Source organism: Ictalurus furcatus, chromosome 8, assembly GCF_023375685.1.
Source record: "Ictalurus furcatus strain D&B chromosome 8, Billie_1.0, whole genome shotgun sequence".
NCBI classification, from domain to species: Eukaryota; Metazoa; Chordata; class Actinopteri; order Siluriformes; family Ictaluridae; genus Ictalurus; species Ictalurus furcatus.
The window spans coordinates 28,540,684-28,560,732 of record NC_071262.1 but is presented as its reverse complement, the minus strand read 5'-3'; the positions used below and the strand labels follow the sequence as shown (position 1 = coordinate 28,560,732).

The 20,049-nt window shown below is 40.4% G+C and overlaps 1 protein-coding gene across 1 annotated transcript; it reads right to left on the bottom strand.

The window, feature by feature from the left end:
- Positions 1–365: 365 nt before the first annotated feature.
- slc7a11 (solute carrier family 7 member 11) lies at positions 366–19,645 on the bottom strand. The gene is made up of 12 exons (XM_053631904.1): positions 19,208–19,645; positions 16,387–16,513; positions 11,717–11,832; positions 11,319–11,444; positions 8,593–8,692; positions 8,458–8,502; positions 6,863–6,986; positions 5,907–6,010; positions 4,734–4,830; positions 1,800–1,949; positions 829–1,006; positions 366–707 (listed from the first exon to the last, which is right to left on the bottom strand). Exons 1-12 carry the CDS (start codon positions 19,452–19,454, stop codon positions 652–654), a joined length of 1,470 nt encoding a protein of 489 aa, XP_053487879.1. The 5' UTR covers positions 19,455–19,645; the 3' UTR covers positions 366–651.
- Positions 19,646–20,049: the final 404 nt, after the last annotated feature.

Genomic DNA, 20,049 nt, shown 5'->3' with positions numbered 1-20,049 from the left:
GACAGGGTCAATGTAGAACCTTCTGAGAAAGCTGGGACTCTTAGCTATCCGAAGAACATCTGAGGAACCCCTTGTTTTTCTAAGAATGTACCAACCCAAATCACACATGGCACACATGCTATCTCCAAACCAGCTAACCGTTTTAGATTAGCAAAATGTTTCCTTGAATGTTGCGGTACAAAAAAATACAAAACGTTGTGTTCTGAGAACACTGCTGGAAAGTTTTTAGTAGGCACTTTAACACTGATGCTACATTTTAGTTGTAATGTTAGAACCCGATGACTACTTATTGAACATTGACTTATTGAACGTTCTCCGTTCTTTGCTAGTCACTCAAAGAACATTTGATATTCCAAACTGACCATGAACTAATACAAGGCACATCTAAACAGTGAAATGTCTTGTACACGACTGCATAGGGAGGACTGAGAGAGCGAAAGTGTGGGTTTTTTTTTTCTTTTCTTGCAAGAGCACCGAAAGGTCTCTCTCATTCCTGCCTTGTGGAGTGATGGATTAAGAAGCGGTCACTCGGAGGAGTGTTTTCTATAAAACATAAAAGAGGAATGAAAATGAGAGCAGGATGAAGGGAGCATGTTCTATAAGAGAGACAAAATGAAAGACCGAGTGATGCATGAGCGGTGTCTGGAAAGGTCAGTTCTCGGCAGGGACCACCTCCAAGAGGATTTGTAAGGATCTGTTGGCAGAATCTGCAAAAGGACACAGAAGAAGACAAAGACGATATTAGATATTCTAGTAAATATTAATAGGCATCTGTGCTGTCAAGACTAGAATATATTTGGTAGCAAAAAAAAAATTGCTCTCGCAAACCTGAGAGTTTTTGGAACCACTTGGGCTTTCTATCAAAAACGATGAAGATGTAGTAGGCTGGAAATCCCGTGAGCATGATGGCAAATCCAATCCCCGTGTTGACTGGATCGGAGTAGAGCGAGAGGAAGACCATGAAGAAGCAGGTGAAGGAGAAAACTGCCGGGATGAAGATTGGGACCTGAGGGAGAAAAGAGAGAAGCAAGAGAAGATTAGACACAGCTCAAGACATTAACATTAATGATAATAGCTAGCGTTAGGCTTGAATTTCTTCTCACCATGATCACTCATTTGCATTTTAATATCATTAAGATCATCACGATCTTCTGGGCAGGGGTATATTTGTGTATTAGATTGTTGATTGAGTTTATAATGACTAGCAGTCCATAAAGTTCCTCACCGTCTTACACTGCACAACATGCTCCTGATTCCCATTTCATCACGAACGTAGAGGAAGATAATAACATTTATGGGTTCGATTGTTAAGTGAGTAGGATTCGCATGCTAATGCAAGTCCATGCTAATGTACGTTCTTTTCATCACAAACCTATGCGATTGTTGAGCTCTTTAATTTAATGGTCACGTCTCCTCCTGACAACCTTGCTAGAGCAATTTTCATTATGTGACACTCACCGGCTTAACGTGAGGAAAAAAACACTCAAGGGTGCGCTTTTATAGGAACGTAATCATTGATTGGGTGGAATGATGTGGCCCAACACAAAAATTAAGGTTAACCTTAAGCTTTACCTCAGACTATTATTTAGTGCTGACACTGGAGACTCCTTCCTTAAATGTTACATAAACGTCTCCTCTCCTTTTTATATCCGTTTACGTGGAACATCCAGATGTATGATGTGTTAGTATGAACAGTGTTAACACATTAAATGCTGCTGTTATGTGACCAATCAGAATCGAGAATTCAACCCTACTGCTGCTGGTGTAGTATAAGTTCTTGTAGTGTCTGACTGTTCTACCTTGAAAGGACGTGGCATTTCGGGTCGCGTATGGCGCATGTAGATGAGTCCGACCACGGCCAGCCCGATGAAGAGCCAGCGCAGGAAGCTCATGAAGTTCAGCAAGCTGTAGAGGTCTCCGACGAACAGAAGGAGCATGGTGAGGGGATACTACAAGGCGCAGGAGGAAAAAAAAGACTTTAGTTAGACTTACACCGTTTTACTGAGATCTGAAATCCAGAAATGGTTTCCTTTCTGGATGGATAGGAGTGAAATAACTCGAAACGTTTTGAGGTAGTCCGGATTGCCGTGAAATCAATATGTAATGACTTAACTTGCCGGTCTAGGTAGATACACCAGTCTATTTTTTTTACTTTGGGTAACAGTGCAATCTGTCCAAACAAAAAGTTCCAGAGTGTTAACTTTGTGTTAACTGTTAACTAATCTCATAGATCACTAACGACCTGAGCCCAGTTTCTCCAATGTCTCCACCTAATCTACGCTAGATTTCTCATCAATGTGACAATGAACCTCATTGGAAAATGAGGAAAGAAGCCCCTGGTCTTTAGTTGTTAGGAACTACCAGCGAAATCTGACTGTTATCCATTATGTTCGAGATTATTGAAATTTCTATCCTATCGAATGCCACTGTACCTGCTAGTCATTGTACCTGCTAGTCATAACAGTGTTCTCACCTGTGATATCAACGTGACATGCAACTGCTAACTTCTCGCAGGAACAATAAAAGTACAGCGCCAACCAGCAAATTAGCACCAGAATCATTAAACTGTGTCAGGATGGTGAATAACCTGTTTGGTGAGGTAGAATGTAATGTGTCAAACCCATTACATGACAATGTAGCAATATCAGATCAATGTTTAGAGTATTTTGCTTCACTTAGAGAGACCGAACTAGCTACATTAATCTCTTCAGCCAATTCATCAACTTGCATACTAGATCCCGTACCTACATGTTTGTTTAAACAGATTTGTCCAGGAGTAATTGAACCACTTCTAAATATAATCAATTCTTCCCTAAGCACTGGCTATGTACCTAAATCACTTAAATTAGCAGTTATTAAACCCTTGATTAAAAAACCTGATCTTGACCCGTCTCAATTGTCCAGCTATAGACCAATATCAAATCTCCCCTTCATCTCTAAGATTTTAGAAAAGGTTGTAGCAAAGCAGTTATGCTCGTACTTAGATAGGAATAACATTCATGAAATGTATCAGTCAGGGTTTAGACCTCATCATAGCACAGAGACAGCATTAGTTAAAGTAGTAAATGACCTTCTACTGACCTACGATCAGGGTTGTGTCTCTCTGCTTGTGTTACTCGACCTTAGTGCAGCTTTTGATACTATAGATCACACTATTCTCCTTGATAGATTAGAAAATGTTGTTGGTATTAAGGGAACAGTCCTCTCCTGGCTCAGGTCTTATCTGACCGATCGTTATCAGTTCGTAGATGTAAATGGTGAATTCTCCATGCGTACTGAGGTTACTTTTGGAGTTCCACAGGGTTCTGTTTTAGGCCCACTGCTCTTTACTTTATATATGCTACCCCTAGGTCAAATTATTCGTAAACATGGAATTAGCTTCCACTGTTATGCTGATGATACACAGTTGTATGTTTCAGCGAAGCCAGAGGACAGACAGAAGCTTAGTAAAGCTGAGGATTGTGTAAAGGACATTAGACATTGGATGTTAACTAACTTCCTTCTACTTAATTCTGATAAAACAGAAATACTTTTATTAGGCCCACGTGTAGCTAGAAGTAATCTTTCTGATCACATGGTTACTCTGGATGGTCTTTCTGTTTCATCATGTGCAGCAGTTAAAGACCTTGGAGTGATTATTGACTCCAGCCTATCATTTGATGCTCATGTAGATAATATTACTAGGATAGCCTTCTTTCATCTCAGAAATATTTCTAAAATAAGAAACATATTGTCACTACATGATGCGGAAATACTAGTTCATGCATTCGTCACCTCTAGATTAGATTACTGTAATGCCTTACTGTCTGGATGTTCCAGTAGGAATATAAATAAGCTCCAGTTAGTCCAGAATGCAGCTGCTAGAGTCCTAACTAGAACTAGAAGGTACGACCATATCACACCGATATTATCAATACTGCATTGGCTCCCAGTAAAATCTCGCATTAACTATAAAATACTTTTATTAACCTATAAAGCACTAAATGGTCTCGCGCCACAATATCTAAGCGACCTTTTGGTTTTATATAATCCGCCACGCCTACTTAGATCAAAAGATGCAGGCTATTTGACGGTACCTCGAATAGTGAAGGCTACAGCAGGGGGAAGAGCTTTCTCTTATAGAGCCCCACAGTTATGGAACAGTCTTCCTATTAGTGTTCGGGACTCAGACACAGTCTCAGTGTTTAAGTCTAGGCTTAAAACGTATTTGTTTACTCAAGCCTACCCTGACTAGATTCTGTTCTACTACTTCGCAGTCATAATAATCTTTTTTCTCCCTCTCTCCTTTCGCCGAGCCCCACATGAATTTATGGAGATACTAGAGATCCAGATCCTTTCTGCCTCTGGATGGAGCTCAAATCTTCTCTAATTCCAGACTGCTGGGACTACGGCTGCTCCTAAGGCCATACAGACTTCATATAAATCCATAATGAACTTTTTCACACTATCTGTTGTTACCCAGATGAGGATGGGTTCCCTTCTGAGTCGGGTTCCTCTCAAGGTTTCTTCCTCTTAAAACATCTTAGGGAGTTTTTCCTTGCCACCGTCGCCACTCAGTGGCTTGCTCAGTTGGGATAAATTCGCACCTTTAATATCTGTATACCATGTTGATATTTCTGTAAAGCTGCTTTGAGACAATGTCTATTGTAAAAAGCGCTATACAAATAAAATAAAATAAATAAAATTGAAATTAAAAATTAGAAGAAGTGATTCAGAGCACCCGCATGACTCACCAGAACAATTACAGCAGCTACCGGAGTGTGACGGCGGACATGAACCATAGACAGAACTTCAGGAAGTTGTCCTTCACGAGAAGCCACGAAAAACATTCTGGGAAAGAAGGAAACGAAGAGTCTGATGTAATTATTACATGATGTGACTAAATGACTAATGATGATTCCTGAACATCATATTACCAAATAGACCTAGACAGACACCACGATATTAGTCACTCATACACGATATTAGTCACACCCAAAGTACTATACATCTTCCTTGTTGACTACATCCTTTTCTTTTTTCTCACATCCTATTTACTTTGCTAGCCCAAGAACACCTGGCATAAGGCGGGAATACACCCTGGACGGGATGCCAGTCCATCATACGGCGGCTTGTATGATTTATAACCCTAAATAATAGACTTCAGATGGAATATTTCTATGTATGCTTTTTATACACCAGATAATCACCGTTTCTGTTTCTTTAAGGATCTCATTAGGCATCATCTGTTTAAAAGACACACCAAGCTGCCGCCAAGAACTAGTCGCCTTCTGTCGTGACATGTCTTCTGTGAAAGGTTGTCCTTGAACACACTGAAAATATAACGGCTAACCGTTGACGTGAACTCAAATTCCGAGCCTGTGTGAAAGAAAATAACTCTTCACACCAGGAGGGGTTCTAGATCTAGCACACTCCTGACCAGAATAAAACTCTTACTGAAGATAAATGAACGGTTTAGTGCATAGATTGTGGCTTTGGGTGCAACCTCGAACTGAATTCCCATGTAATGTTTATTGCTTGCTACTTGTATCTGTTAGATTTACTGAGAAGAATGCTGCACAACCAGTGTTCCAAAATTCAGCAATTAGCTTGCAATAGCACCTTCCTACCAGAGAGGGCGAAATTCCATTAATGAAATCTTGCCTATACTGTAGCAGTTTTAAACGATCTGCTCGTTTAAAAATATAGCCAAGTGAGATAAGCTGAGCAGAAACACTTAAGATGGTCTACTGTTGCGCTGGCTATCGGGAAAATAACACGTGATGGAAAGCTATGGACTAACACTGCAGATGTGTCAGAGTCGTAAAGGATCTGAGTCAAAATGCATGAGAATGAAATTAGTACATGTATACATCAAATACGCAGAAGGTAGCGTAGAGGATGATGATCATGATGATGGTACTCACCTGGAGATGGCAAAAATGCCTCCATTCATAGAACCAAAGCAGGAAAGGGCCACGAAGATGGGAACTGCGATGGAGAAATTCCCGTAAACTTTCTCAGCAAAGGTCTGAGAGAAGCGAGTGTGCGAAATAGAGAGAGAAAGTGACACACAGAGAGAGATACAGAGAGAGAATATGAAAACATACTTAGTTTAAACAAATAAGAACACAACATTGATTTTCCATTTTCTTCCATTTTGAATGCAGTTTGTGTTTAGGAATAACAGGTGTGGTAAAAAAAAAAAAAAAAAAAGGCTTCATCTTCCCTGTGTGAGTGAGAGTGTGGAGCGAGCACAGCCATAAATGAGTGCATTACGTGGGTGTAATGGGATGAAAAAGCTTTTAGAGCATCCCTGAGCCGAGCTGGAGATCTCCAAACACACACACAGATGCACACACACACACACATACACACAGACACAATGGCAGAACATGTACGTCAGTGTGTGTGTCAGTTACAGCGAGAGCTATATGATTACACCAGGAAAGCAACACACAGACCTGAGCGTCTCTATGAAATTACATTTACTTTCCGGAGAAGGAAGGTGTCAGCTATTACAGTCATTAATGGTGGTGTACAGTGTGATTTTAAAGTGCTGGCGTCCTTTATTATAGATCTTGTCTGTCTTTCCACACACACAAACACACACACACAAACACACACACACACACACATATGCACTGGGAGAAGGATAATGGTGTGTGAGATTCAGGCAGGTAGACAGCAGTGTGATTACAGTGATCACACTTTTTGTTCGGGCGAAATCAACAAGCATGTTTACTTGCGAAGCTGTGAGCTGAAGCTGAAAATCCGGAATGATAAACATCGGGAAAGAAAATTGCATTTTGAAACGCTGCCGGACGACATTCCCTGATATGAGCTGGCAACCCGGGGGCAATGATGATGATGTGGTACTCACCACGGCGACGGCACTTGAGGCGAGCAGCTCCTCCGCTGACATCACAGTGTAATATGCAACGTTGGTCAGCGTGTAGCATACGGTTACTATCACCATGGAGATGCAAATGGCCAATGGGACGGTTCTGGAAAAGAAAAAAAAAAATACAATATATTGGCACTGTGTTGTTTTTATTGTCTTTAACCTTTTGATCTTTTGTTCAAAAAAATTCGCAAAAATACTCTGCTTTCATGGATATCAAACAATTACAAACAAAACACAGGTTTCTTTTTTTTTAATGTCTTTGTTAAATATAGGTGTGCAACAATTATTGGCACCCCTATGAATTCATATAAGAAAAATGAAGTATATTCACATTGATATTTTACATTATTTTAGTACACCTGGGTGACTAGGAACAGGAAATTGTTCAATCATGACTTCCTGTTTCACAGGGGTATAAATATGAGGTAGCACACAGGCCAAATTCCCTTAGTCATTCATAACAATGGGTAAGAGCGAGGAATATAGCTGTGATGTGCGGCAAAAGGTTGTTGAGCTTCACACAATGGGAAGTGTCTATAAGAAAATAGCACAAGCATTGAAAATGTCCGTTTCCACCATCAGGGCAATAATTAAGAAGTTCCAGTCAACTGGAAATGTTATGAATGGACCTGGAATTGGACGTGTGTCTATATCGTCTCAACGCACTGTGAAGAGGACGGTTCGAGTGGATAAAACATCTCCAAGGATCACAGCTGGAGAATTGTAGAAGTTAGTTGTGTCTTGAGGTCAGAAAGTCTCCAAATCTACAATCTGAAGTTACCTACATCACCACAAGTTGTTTGGAAGGGTTTCAAGAAAAAAGCCTCTACTCTCATCCAAAAACAAACTCGAGCGTCTTCAGTTGGCCAGACACTACTGGAACTTCAAATGGGATCGGGTTCTATGGGCAGATGAAACCAAAATAGAGCTTTTTGGTAATAAACACCAGAGGTGGTTTTGGAGCACACAGAGAGGTAGCCATATGGAAAAGTACCTCATGCCCACGGTTAAATATGGAGGTGGCTCTTTAATGTTTTGGGGATGTTTTTCTGCCAGAGGACCTGGACATTTTGTTAGGACACATGGCATCATGGACTCTCAGATATCAACAGATATTAAATGAAAACCTGACTGCCTCTGCCAGAAAGCTTCAAATGGGCCGTGGTTGGATCTTCCAGCAGGACAGTGATCCAAAACATACATCAGAATCAACACAAAAATGGTTTACTGACCACAAAATCAAGGTCCTGCCATGGCCCCTGACTTGAAACATATATATATATATATATATATATATATATATATATATATATATATATATAGCATTTCAGTCTATTATTATTATTAGACAAGTAAGCCAAGCCTTCGAGTAAGTGCACTAGTATGGCGTTTTAATAGACTATTTTCACTGCAATCTATACATTATATGCTTTAAAGCTACTTTAAGCATGCTACATTCCTTAGCTCTTAAAGCAATGAGATTAAAATTTCTTCTCAAGCTCATACTGATGGATTGGTTCAAGCTGTTAGCTACAGACTTGTCTTATTTCCGAATGCTGGACTGCCCTCACCTCTCTGGACGATCCACCTCCTCTGTGACAAAATTCAAGTAAAACCTGTAAAGGAAAAAAAAACTAAATCAGCTCAGCTGTTTTTTCAGTAGCTCATGGATTCAGAATAATCTTGTAGATCTGAGTGAGACTCACCAGCCAGCGTAAGCATACATCCCTGAGTAGAAGGCCAGAGGAAGGCCAGACAGCTTCACAGAGTCCACCTGAAATGCATTCTGGAAGTTTTTGGTCTCACCTATATATAGAAACAAGAATTTTTACAGAATGAATGAAACAAAGCTTATGTTGCGTGCAATTTTCAAAGGACATCCTGGTATAAATCTAGCATTTCATATGATATTTGTCAATTTACACCACATCCTCACTGTCCAAATCATTATATTACCCAGCATGCATCACACGAATACATCACATTATGGTTTATTGTTCCAAAACAACACTAGTGCCAACAGTTCCAATAAGCATCCAAGAGCTATGAAAATAAAGTACATTTTCTGGCTGTTTATGAAGTTTATACTCAGAGAAAACTAAATTGTAAAATTGAAATGAAACACATTCAATTAGAATATTTATCTAACATAAAAAATATCATTAAATAAAAACGAACCATTCAATACCATTTAACAATAAACATAATAGTCTGTATAAATTTTAACTTAAGTCTCGTCTTTGCTGAAATGGCTAAAACTGACTGGGATTAATCCTATACCGCTTCATCTACTATTTTTAGTGACAGACGGTAGATTATTATTATTTAAACAATCGCATGGAAGAAGTTGTGGGCTCTTAAAGCTCTTAAAGTAATTAGGAGAGGGTTTCCTGAGAACTGAAACAAGGACCTTGCTTTGCTGTGTCTCAGCCAAGTAAATGACATTAGCCAGAAGCTATGTTCTAGAAAATTCCAAACAAGAAGTCTACAGTAATTCTAGACTATTTGTATGCTAACTGCGCATATAGTTTATTGGAATTTTATCCAGGAGCCTATCCTGGCACGAGGTAGGAATACACCATCAATAGGATGCCAGTCCATTGCAGGGGACCATGCACAATGTAGTGGCAGTTTAGTGTTGCCAATCCACCAAGCAACACGTTTTTTGAAAGAAAACTCATGGAAATGGAAAACTCCACACACACATAGACACACACACACACACACGCACACAATAAGCCGAGCTCAGAATTGAACCTGGGAACCTGGAGCTATGAGGCAGCAGCGCTACACGAAGAAACAAGAGGACTCCTGGAGTTGGACACATTTTTGGTCCTGATACGTTCTTCGCTTCTCGCTCAAAATATTTTTCTGTTTTTGTTTTTTTTTCCCCCCTTACATCTCCAACTCTACGTTCTCCTTCCATTTGTACAGACCTTTAGAGGTTACTATTGAGTCCTGATGGTTTGTTTGTAACGGTTAGTAATGGTATTTGGTGTTTTCCATGTGGATCGATATTGCAATGTAAAGGCTTTACCAGGTGACCGGTGACTAATATTAGGCATGTTGTATGGTTGGTTTTCTCATGGGACTCAGTCATTAGCCTACAGGATTCCGGTCGTCTCTTATGGACTTTGTGGTAATATGCTGTAGTTTAATAAGGATTCAATGGACCTAATGAACTTTTGTGATATTTGCAACTGTAATGTTGCAGTTCTTCTGGCTGTCTGCTAGCAAACAAGACCTAGCAGATATTCCATTAGGGATTAAACATGCTGAATATCATTTAAAGGGACAATCATAAAATCCATTAGATGGCGAATTCCCATTAGGAAGCATGTGTACGGTTAAGACTGGTATTAGTTTCGCCTAGGCATAACTTGCATGGCTCTTTCTGTTTTGTTTTGTTTTGTTTTTCTTCTTCAAGAATTTATTTTTATTTTTTTTTTAAAGTAGTGCATAATCATCTAAATATGAAACAGCAAAACTAAAAACTCAATAGCAAATCAACAGCAACAACAGCGAAACTAAAAAAAAAAAAAAACAGCAAAACTGGGCACACAAGAACTAGTGAAAGTGCAACAGCAACAGCGAAATCAGAATCATATCACCGTTAACTCAAAACGGAAAGAATACTTCCTGATTGAACAGCACATGCTCGTCACGTTTCACGTCAGACAGAGAGAGAGAGAGAGAGAGAGACAGAGAGACAGAGAGAGAGAGAGAGCGGAAAATGGAGAGCTGGAGGATGTTTACACTGAGAGGAAACACAGCTCTAAATGAAAGCACTCACGCTTTTATTCATGTTTAGTTCTTATCAGGGGGTTTGTATGATGTTACTTTAGATATGCTGGCAGCTTTGCACGGCATTGAAGTGAGTATGTGCGTACTGAAAAGCAGTGTACAGGAAGCCAGGTTATTCAGAAGGAAGACTTATGTAAGATTTCATTTTCCAACAGGCTAGCCTGATTATAGACTCTGAAAAAGTGCAATTCTTTTTCATACACCTTGTCCAATCAGCGACAAGTATCCATCCATCCATCCATCTTCTATACCGCTTTATCCTTTTCAGGGTCACAGGGAAACCTGGAGCCTATCCAAGGGAGCATCGGGCATGAGGTGGGGTACACCCTGGATAGGGTGCCAATCCATCGCAGGGCACAATCACATACACACTCACACATACACTACGGACACACCAATCAGCCTACCATGCACGTGTTTGAGGAAACCGGAGTACCCGCAGCACAGGGAGAACATGCAAACTCCACACACACAGGGCCACGGTGGGAACAGAACCCCCGCCCCTGGAGGCGTGAGGCGAACGTGCTAACCACTAAGCCACCGTGAGCGACAAGTATGCTTTCCTTGACAGATTATTTGGGGTTTAACAAACCTATCACAATCAGCATTTAGGTGTTATAACGTTTACCTCTGAACAGCTGATAGCATCCGGGGACGATGATGATGGCCATGGCGAGAAGTTTACTGAATGTGAGGAAGATCTGCAGCCTGGCTGTCCAGCTCACACTCGTACTGTTAAGGTACATGACCATAGCTGAAACACATGAGGTCAAATTCAATCACTGATCTCTTACACACATCTCACAGGAAAAGACAAATTTCTAACTTCCTGTTTATACTGATTTTTAGATACTTCAAAAAAAAAAAAAAAACCTGCCCTGTGTATAACTACCTCAAAGAATAAGACAGTACCTTTACAGATTTTTTTTTTTTTTTAAATCCCTAGAAATAAACATTTATGAAAATGAATTAAATCTACAATATGATAGCTAGGTAAAAATAAACGCTTCGAAAGCGTGGACTTACTGAGCCCGATCGCTGTAGCGAGCTTGATTGCGGACACGGGCACACCACACGGCATAAAAATCGGCTCCAAGACGTACCGGCCGAACGCCAGAGAAATCACAGCCATTCCTGCAGGCCTGGAAGAAGAAAAAAAAACTCGTTTGGTGAGCGCAGATGCGCAGATTTATCTATGTTTTGAGGTTTAGGCAGAACAGAACGTTTACTCTTATTCATCATTTTTATCTGAAGCAGAAACAGTTTGAAGCTGTACATCATGGATATGACTTGCTTTTGAAAATAATAATAATACTAATACTACTACTACTACTACTACTAATAATAATAATAATAATAATAATTTGATATAGTATAATTAATAACAACATTTTCAATAATGTTCTGTCCCCAAAACCATATCTAGAAACTCAACAGTCCATGTTACAATGTTTATGGTTGTGATGTCACTACCACGAACACATTAGCATATGTAAATCTCTAGAAGGCCTACTGAAGCAAAGATATGCCTGGCTAAATGTATATGAATATTCTTCCAAAGAATCCCAATAAGACAAAATATCTAGTTAACTTTGCTGACTAGTTAAGCTCAGGCTTAACAATTTGCTCAATACATTTAACCCCAAACTGTTTTTTTTTATTATTTATTTATGAAGCTTGGGGAGAGTTACTACTTAATGTCAGCTCATTTTCAAGTATATCGGGCTTCACAGCAAACCCATGACCCTGAAGTAATCAATTTCATCTGTTAATGAATAGCAAATATACACACTGATTAGCAGGCGGTTATCAGTTATCCGGGCTGTGGATACACTACTAACCATGTGTAGTATTAAAGAGGCATGACATCAACAACAGTGACTGAATTTGCCTGGTTATGCTACTTTCAGGGTGGACGATATGACAAACAAATCATATCAGAATACCTGAAGACTACGTGTCATAATGTATAGGTTTGCTAATAAAGAAAAAAAGTTGTGGAAAAGATCAATTACAAAAAGACGTTATTTTCTGGTTATTTTTTATAAATGAATTTAAATGTATTTAATTGATGTTTCTATATCGTATGTATACTGTACAGGTATTATTATAATTCACAATTATTTATCATTTACTTCTGTACAACGTCATCCTGCTAGAGATGGATAAATCATTCACCTTGATTTTTTCCCCGCAGATAAAAGGCTGTATCTACAAATCAACTTATTCTCCAGACATTGACATGCCCCGGTCTCTAGTCAGACTAAACTAGATATTTGGCAATAATTTCGACACCGAAGCCCCAGTTTGTTAGTTTGGAGAGGTGTGAATTGTTTGCCCAGCATAGAGTCACAATGCTCTACACACAGAAACCCAACCGTGTCCTGACTCATTTTATTAACAGACTTTATAACAGATAAAATCATTCATTTGTTTATACTCATTGAAAATGTCTGATAAGTCACTTTTTTTTTTTTTTTTTGCAGTACACTGGAATTCCATTCCGCTGGAGGAATATTTAAAGGTAAAGATAAAATAAAATGTCTAAAGATGAGATAAAAATGCTACTTAAATTGATAAATACAGCTAAAAGTACTGTAGCAGTTATCACATCTCCTTTTTATAATGCTTATGGAATTACAAAACTAGCTATACAGTACACGTTTGGCAACAGTCAATTATTTGTTTTTTTTCCCCCATTTTGAACACTTCGATTCAGGGATTTCCAACAGTTCATGAAAGATCAGACAAGTAGAAAGTCTCTACAGCAGTCTGCCTTAAAGGCACAGTCACAATAACAGCCAGGCTGTTGGTGAAGTGATGAATGCTGGGTGTTTTGGTATAAAATGAAAATAAAGACAAATTGGGAAAAGTCAACACGAGCCTATTATGGGCTGCAGGTTTTGCTCAGCTAGACCAACAGTGGCTGTCAGTTAGTGCTGGGATTGGAACTTTTGAACATAACCTTCTAGTCACGATAATCTTAACCTCTGAGCCATGTTTGCAGAAACAGGTATATTCCCAATGAGGAACAACGTTCTGTCTGGTGTTTTTGGTGTATTCCAGTTTCGTAATAACAGGAAGTAGCTCCAGATCTAATAATTTCCTTTGTAGTTGATAGCTAGTTGATAGGCAGTGGTGGCTCACTGGTTAAAGGCTCTGGGTTACTGATCAGAAGGTCAGGAGTTCAAGCCCCAGCACCGTCAAGCCACCACTTTTGGACCCTTGAGCAAGGCCCTTAACCCTCAACCACTCAGTTATATAAATGAGATAAACGTAAGTCGCTCTGGATAAGGGCGTCTGCCAAATGCCATAAATTTAGATTAAGTAATAAACTGGAGACTCAATAAAGATACACCAATTTTATTATATGTACTGACATAATCATTAATCATCTGGAAACACTGTATCTACAGTATAAAGTGATTGCCAAATTTACATGCACTTGAAACAGCGTGGCATGCCGTAGCACTTTCAATTATTTCCTACGGTGATGCGTTTATAAAAGACGTCCCTTTTGCACTGTCACGCTGCGTTTTGTTTCAGCCCTGTAGGCTTCCGAGGTACGTGTTAAGAACATATCTGCGAATGGAACTTCATTTTGTTTCCCAAGCCACACTTCCACACCCCGGCAGCGAGTACAAATCGTTTCATAAAACTGTTTACACGGTTTAATTCACTGCAGCTTGAATGCGAAGCCATTACTGTTCTGCTACAGGCTATTCAGCACCTTTAGTACAGAGCTGCTGTGAAAACACAATATGCAAGAATCAAAGCGTTTACATGTCACGCTTACTGATCTGCAGTTTGAGTGTATAATGTATAAGAGTGTATAAGAGTGTATAAGACTTTTAAGGATTTGGTAACCAATCACGGACTTGATCAAAACACATTTAAGAGATGTTTGAAAAATGTGCCAGATCTGTTTACTGAGTGATCTGGTACAAGGGAAGCTGTGTTGTTTACCATCACTTGTTAAGCATGGTGTAGAATAAAGACATAATTGCGAAGAACCGAAGGTGATCGTTTGCACTGTTCACAATTTCGTTTCCTGGGGATGGACCATAGCAACAGGAAAAGCGGTGTGAAAAGCTCCAATTATAATGAGTATTTATTTGTCACATATACATTATAGTACAGCGAAATTCTTTTCTTCACATACCCCAGCATATTAGAATGCTGGAGTCAGGGTGCAGGGTCAGCCATGATACAGCACCCCTGGGGCAGAGAAGGTTAAGGGCCTTGCTCAAGGCAGCAACAGTGGCAGCCTGGCAGTGCTGGGGCTTGAACCCCCAACCTTCTGATCAGTAACCCAGAGCCTTAACCGTCAAGCCATTACAGCCCCCCGTTATCTGTTACTTACGGTAAATGGTCTGCACTTTTTAACCTTAGCGGTTCCAAAGCACTTCACACTGGTTCTCATTCACCTATTCACACACACACACCAGTCGTAGCAGAGCTGCCATGCAAGGCACTAACTTGCCATCGGGAGAAACTTGTGGTTCAGTGTCTGTCCCAAGGACACGTGGAGTCACATGGTCCAGGAATCGAACCGCCAACCCTACGATTAGTGGACAACCTGCTCAACCGCCTGAGCCTCATAATTCTCAAACACACACAAATAAAAAAAAGCCCTTTCAGAACTTCACCCGGCCCAACCCCCCAAAAAATCCCAAACAAACATGTACTGGGAATTATGCACCTTAACAACTGTGAGAAGTCAGTAAACCCACAAAAGCCCGTAGGGTTTGTGAATAGACTGTAATTGTCGTATTGCTCAGGTGTTTCAAATCAATCCAGAGTGGTTCTGATCTGTTCTATAAAACACACCGTTTTCTTTCTTCTTCTTTTTTCTCCGTTTTTCTGCTCTTTACAATACCGTGTGAGCAAAAGAGACACGAATGAAGCTTGGAAGAAAAGCTGTAGAAATTCTTAAAAAAATAAATAAATCCTCACTTTATATGACGTGTCACTAAAGATACTACACTGAGTATGTGATATTATAGTTCTACTATAGCCATGACAACACGATGTGTTCACATTATCTAGTTACAGTTTAATACCAGGATGTTCTGTATCTGGGTCAGAGTCAGTATGAACTTCTGGTGTTCTTTCTATAGGTCCAGAGGTCAGATTCACGTTCTTGGCTGCTACATGAGGAACCCGATGTGGACGACTGCTGTTCTGCTTCAAGGTTCAGTGTTGAGCTGCTTTTCTGCTCACGACAGTTGTACAGAGTGCTTATTTGAGTCACCGCAGCCTTCCTGTCTGCTCGGAGCAGTCCTCTCTGCTTCTGCTATCAGAACTGACACTCACTGGATGTTTTCTGTTTTACGCGCCATTCGCTGTAAAGATTGTTGGTATCCCATACAGAGAGTTCAGGCAGGCTCACACAGAAGTTGTTGATGAAAAAGGTATAAGTGGTATCAAAGGAAGTTGTAGTGTGTAGTGTGTATGAGCTGGGGATCCTGTGTGGGAGAGCTTCATGTAGGAAGATCAGCAGGAAAGCCTCTTTACCGTTCGGTCCCTGAGCCGAATTTACTGTGTTTGCTCCAGAGCTTCTAATATAAGCCTCTCTTCATTTCAGCAGCTCAGCCACACAGCAAGAGTTTAAGTGTGTGTGTGTGTGTGTGTGTGTGTGTGTGTGTGTTCTCAGCTAAGGCACAAGACTGGCCAGTGAGAGACACTTTACTGACCGAATAGCGATGATGTCCACCCATAATCGCACGAAAGCCATTTGTGGGCCGAACGCCTCCATAATGTAGGTGTAATGACCACCGGACTTCGTAATGCAGGTTCCCAACTCAGCGTAGGACAGAGCACCTGAGAAACACACACACACACACATGCACACACACACACACACAAACACACACAGGGATAGAGGGTGAGAAAGAGCAATGTGGACTGTATATGCTAACAAGAACATTGTGTGTGTGTGTGTGTGTACATTACACATATATATTTATGTTGTGTGTATATTGTGAGTGTGTGTGTATGGTTTCGGTATAGACTATAGAACATGTGTGTCAGTGTGTGTGTGTGTATATGTGTGCATCCATGTACATACATTTATGGTGTGTGTGTGTATGTGTGTATAGGCTATGTGTGTGTGTGTGTGTGTGTGTGAGAGAGAGAGTGTGTGTGTGTGAGTGTGTATGCATGTGTGTGTGTGTGTGTGTGAGAGAGAGAGAGAGAGAGAGAGTGTATGCGTGTGTGTGAGAATCATGGTGTTGTTTCTGCAGTGTGTTTTAGTAAATTCAGACGAGATGTTCATCCAAACCGGCAGCTTTAAATTCCTCAGCTCCTCAAAGCCTGCAGCATTGACTCACAAAAGAGTACTGACAAGTGTGTAATGACTCCTGACACACACACACACACGAGTACACACACTGTTAAACAATGCTCCTCTGACACACACACACACACACCCACAAACTCCACACACTGTTAAACAATGCTCCTTTGACACACACAGGAGTTCAGACCCCATACACACAGCCATCGAGCTCGAGTGGCTCGGTTCTGCTGCGAAAATAAGTGCCAAGACAATATAAATCTCTTCTCTCTCTCTCTCTCTCTCTCTCTCTCACACACACACACACACACACAGCCCCGGTCCCTTCATTCCCAGACTGCAGCAGATTTAAAGCTTACATTGATTATTTCTTTTGTGTTCTTTCACATAATCACACACTGCTGTGTATTTGTGCTGCCTTCACTTTCGCCTGCGTTACAAAACGATTCAAAATCATTACTAATAATTAGCATTTGTCCCTCCTCCTGGTGTGCTAATGGGTTAAACAGACAATTACGATGCTCAGGGAAGCAAAATAACGAGTAACTGACACACACACAAAAAACAAAATTACTAGAAAATATAAAGGCAAACAATTACACAGGTTATTACTGCTAATGCTGCTTGGATCGCTCGTGAGCATTCGATTTGCTCTCAAAATATATCCAGACTCACTGTGACTCAGCATATTTATTTCACTTTAAGAAAAGGCTCTAAGTGACATCCTGTTGTGTGATACTGTTACCACCTCAAGGTTTATTCTTTCTTATAACAGGAGGTGTTTTATTATATCTATATAATATATATGTATATAGCTATATTTATATCTATATCTATCTATATATATCTATATAATATATGTATGTATGTATGTATGTATCTATCATCTATATATATATATATATATATATATATATATATATATATGGATTTTATATATTTATTAAGTACAAACTGAATTGTATATGGGTGTGTGTCCGCGTGTTTGAACACAGCTTTACTGGTAGTGCGTAAAGAATTCAGCGAATGATGCAACGTAACACCATTCTGACCACAAATAACCTGTCGCAACATTACCAGAACAGATTCTTCTACACGCTCGTGTCACACATACTTCCTCATCTCGGCTGAAAATCATCGTATTCGATCTAAATATTGCTTTACTTGTGCACATGCCAAAACTTAAACAGAAGGTATTTCAATACGAGTTCCAGTCTTTAGCAGTTTTATTGCACGAGAAAGTCACTAGATGTTTTTTTTTTTTTTTTTTTAAATTATTGTGCAATTCGGTTCTTGTGTAATGCTGCGTTTTTTTTCTGTTAATATATCGCCGATATATCAGGGTTTAACATATACTGTAGAATTCATTCATTTGTCTTCAGTAATTAGTTTATCCAGATCAGCGTTGCGCTAGTTCCGGAGTGTATCCTGGGAAAACTGGGTTCGAGGTGAGAATTCATCCTGGATAGGATGCCAGGCAATTGCTGGGCACCATGAACACATTTCACACACTCATTCACACCTAGGAGCAAATAAGAGTCGTCAACTTATATACTGGCACATTTTTACGAGGTTGGAGGAAACCGGAGAACCCGGAGGAAACCCCCACGGACATTAGGAGAAAATGTGAAACTCTGAGTAGCGCAGGATTGAACTCTGGAGCTGCGAGGTGGTGGCAACCCTGTATATATTTTATCACAGCAAACGTAATGCTTCATCATGCTGAATTTGCAGTTTTTATGCAGAGGTGAAACACAGGACTGATTAAGGTCAATCAAGGCCAGGTCTGCTCACTGTGTGTTCCGAGTTTAAGGCCTCTTCATATCAAGAGCTTTTCAGACAAACAAACTGGGACAAATGAGCGAGAAAAAGGAGGCCTGTCCCTTTAAGAGCACCTGGTTCTCCCCCAGCGTGTTTCAGAGCAGCGTGTGCTGCTAAGCTAATGAATGACTGGGGCAACCTAACTACTTCCGCACTGTGAACCACACATACAGACACACACACACACACACACACCTCACACATCACACACACACACACACCCCCAACTAGAAACATTTGGCCAAGAGCCTTTCCTGCTTGAGAAATAACGTACTCTGTGGTGAGTCTGTAGAAACAATGGGTCTCAGTCAAGATGTGTGTAGACGAAGGATGTTTGAATCAGTAACTTGTGTGTGTGTGTGTGTGTGTGTGTGTGTGTATGAATGCACTCCACTCACCAAATAACGAGAGAATCCCGCAAGCCACCCATATCACCAGGGACATTCCTACGCTGCCAGAGTTCTCTAGGATTCCCTTGGGTGAGATGAAGATTCCAGCACCAATGATGGTCCCGATGATGATGGAGATCCCACGCAGCAGCGTCACCTTCTTCCTTAGCTGAACTTTTCCTCCATTCTGGTGGTTGATTATTTTGGAATTCTTTTCTTGCGTGCCCGTTAACGCCTGAGCCTCCTTTTTGGCCATGATAATATACGAACTCTCTCTCACACACACACACACACTCACACACACACTCACTCACACACACTCAGAGTTAGTGGAAGTAAGAGCCGGCCGGCTTTTTTTATACGCCTCACAGCCGGGTTGCTGTGACAGGAACTAGGTGTTCCCACAGTGCAAAGCAAACTCCTGATAGGCTGCCTGAAGTCCAGAGTTATTCCCTCCTGAATAGTTAACAAGCCACCATGACTCCGCCCCCTTTTTTATGGTCACAATTCTCCTTTTTTTTAAATCTTCCTTTAAACTAGTAGCAGTGAGGACTGGTAAAGGGGACGGGCTGATGGCCACGTGGAGTTGTAAAACGTCTGAGTCATGATGCAACAGAAAAACCACAAGACGTCAGACAGCTGAGGAAGCAGCAGTTTCATTCCTTCCCCTTGCTCTTTATTAGCGTTCATCTCTGTTTTGCATACTCTCTCACTCTCTCTCTCTCTCTGTCTCTCACACGGACGTGAGGTGATTACAAAGCTGTCGATTTGAGTACGGGCCTGAGGGTGAATTCTTTAGTTTTTTTTTTTTTTTTTTTTTTTTTTTAACACCAAGAAACGTTCGAGGCAAA

Excerpts from the sequence above, each read along its gene's own strand:
- slc7a11 (XM_053631904.1), bottom strand. The coding sequence starts at position 19,454 with ATGGCCAAAAAGGAGGCTCAGGCGTTAACGGGCACGCAAGAAAAGAAT. Across the intron at positions 16,514-19,207 it reads CGGGATTCTCTCGTTATTTG|GTGCTCTGTCCTACGCTGAG; the intron begins GTGAGTGGAGTG and ends TGTGTTTCTCAG. Across the intron at positions 8,693-11,318 it reads ATGCTATCAGCTGTTCAGAG|GTGAGACCAAAAACTTCCAG; the intron begins GTAAACGTTATA and ends TTCTATATATAG.